This window comes from Sinocyclocheilus rhinocerous, unplaced genomic scaffold, assembly GCF_001515625.1.
Source record: "Sinocyclocheilus rhinocerous isolate Xijiao unplaced genomic scaffold, SAMN03320098_v1.1 scaffold281, whole genome shotgun sequence".
NCBI classification, from domain to species: domain Eukaryota; kingdom Metazoa; phylum Chordata; class Actinopteri; order Cypriniformes; family Cyprinidae; genus Sinocyclocheilus; species Sinocyclocheilus rhinocerous.
In genome coordinates, this window is record NW_015623191.1 from 150875 (window position 1) to 153365 (window position 2491).

Sequence of the window (2491 nt, forward strand, 5' to 3'; positions counted from 1 at the left end):
AATAAAAAAATAAAGCTGTACACCTTATGTATATCTATATCACACTTGGACTTTTTTATTAATGTTTTAAAATGTTTTTAAATTAAAATTTACAACAACTTTTATTTTTGGCAAAGTTAAAACATGGACAAACATGATGTTCCTTGAAAACAATGTTTAAATAAATTATTTTATTATAAAGAATATTATTATTGTTGTTATTATAACTTTGAAGTACATTGTACAATGCTAATATATTTCTTTCATAATTTCAAATTAAATCAATTGTTTTTGTCATTTTTATTAGTGTCTATTTATTTAATTTTTTATTTTAATTGTAGAATTTTAAATAAAATTTTGCCTAACTGAAATAAAAACAAGTTTAAGTTTCTTTATTTTATTTCTGTTAATGTTCAATTTATTCCAATAAGCTGAAATGTTTGTTTTTTTTAGCATTTTTAGTTTTAGTTAACGACCAAATAAAATAATATTTAAATAATAAATACAATAATATTTAAAATAAAATAACCTGTTCAGTTTATTTTAGTATCATTACTGTACTCTCTTATTATTTATTACTATTTTGCATTAGTTTTATTTATTTATTTATTTTTAAAGTTGAGTAATTTTGTAGTTTGGCTTAGTCATTTTTATTAGTGTCTATTTAGTTTTTTAGTTTTTTATTTATTTTAGTACTTAATAATTACTCATAAATCGTTGAAAATCACTCAAAAGCACTATTCTGAAGAGACATAGAAAGTTCCTGAAATGCATATTTCATTAAAATGCATAATAAAGAGTTTTATGATTACAAACTGAACAATTGTCTTGTAAGACGATGAACTTTTGCCCAGACTTTTTTTTCAACCAAACCTGTTAATGTTAAAAGTTAATATTTCAATAATTTAGCAACACATTTGCATGTTCACGGTTCTCTTATGTCTGTTAATAGTCACATTACATGCAGATAAACTAATAAAATATTTAATATATAATATATAACTGACGATATTTAATATTTTAAAATATTTAATCTTAAAACATATTTAATTATTTAATCTTAAAATATATTTAAAATATTTAAAACAAATTTAAGTGTTTTATTTTGGTTGTTTTTATTTTAAAAGTAATTTTTATGATTTAATTAATTATTAGCAACAGTGGCTGAAGTGAGAGAATGTCATTAAAAATATACAAGGACCAAAAAATATCACTATAAATAATTTAATCTAATTTTGCTTTTGTTCCAGACATGAATGATTCCTTGTTGATAGTATTATTTTGGAATCATTACTGTACTATGTTGGTATTTATTAATATTTTGCCATTAATGTACTATGTTGGTATTTATTAATATTTTGCATTAGTTTTTATTTTATTTTACATTTTAATTTTAGTACAAATTTTAGTAATTTTTTAATTAGAATTTTTATTGATTTATTTTTTAAGAATAAAAAAAAAAAAAGTTTTTTACCCAGTATTTGTGTGTTATGTATTTTTATGCTCATCACATTTACAATAGGAACAGTTCACTTGATGCCTATGTAGACAGCATGGCACTGGTGCACTAGTTTTTGGAAGAGAGCCTCGTTTATTGTAATCATTTATGTTTTGGTTTTTATTATAATAATTGCATTTAATATTGTAGTTCTCTTTGTTTAGCTAATATCATTGCTCAGGATGTGTCACTCACTAAACATCGAGGACATTTGCCTTTGAAGGTTTTGAAAGAGAAGAAGCCTCTCACTGATTGGTCCAACATCACTGGCTCCACCCCCTGCGTGATGTCACTCAGCCCTCTGACCATTCACAAGGCAGCGCAGGTACAGTGTGAGCGTGCATGCGAGGGTTTGACTGCAGTGAGCGATGAGTTTGAGTGCATTGACTGTGTTCATCTTCATGTAGGAATCACTGAAGGACGGATCCAGTTTGCCTCGCAGACGCAGCTCGCACAAGAAGAACACAGACAGACCGCTCTCTGCACAAGGTGAGCAAGCCAGACAGGTGAAACGGCATTCACTAGGACACAAATACCTGCTGAAATGCGGTTTAACTGGCGTCAGACTGTAAGTAGGTCAAACAGAAACACAATTGTGCAGAACAAGCAAACAGCCAAAGGTGCTGCTGATCATCAGCTCTGATTTGGATCGAGGTGTGTCCGTGTTACTGGAAAAGCCAGTGGAGCCGCTGCGACTGCTGTTGAGACACACAGCTGTGCTTTTGTTCCTGACAGTCATTAATCTCACCAGGAAATCAATCAAAGACAATCTGTAGAACGGCGTTGTTTTAGTTTCACTAAGATACTGTTACGGTTTTTATTTCTATTTTGATTTAGTTTGTATTTTTCTATTTCTGTTTTCATTTTAGTTAGTTTTGCCATTTTTAGTATTATTTTATATATTATTATATTTTATACTTATATAATATATATTTATATATAATATTTATATATAATATATGTATTATTTAACCTCAACCTTAATTTTTATTTATTATTTATTTTTACATTTTA

General features: G+C 27.1%; 1 protein-coding gene across 1 annotated transcript in view; it reads left to right on the forward strand.

Annotated features, from left to right (window-relative positions):
• The window catches only part of LOC107738713 (pleckstrin homology-like domain family B member 3), a 21193-nt gene that overhangs the window by 10150 nt on the left and 8552 nt on the right, over window positions 1–2491 (forward strand). The window contains exons 7-8 of the mRNA XM_016550569.1: window positions 1701–1802; window positions 1885–1966. Coding sequence (XP_016406055.1) covers window positions 1701–1802; window positions 1885–1966 — 184 coding nt within the window. The remainder of the gene's footprint in view (window positions 1–1700; window positions 1803–1884; window positions 1967–2491) is intronic.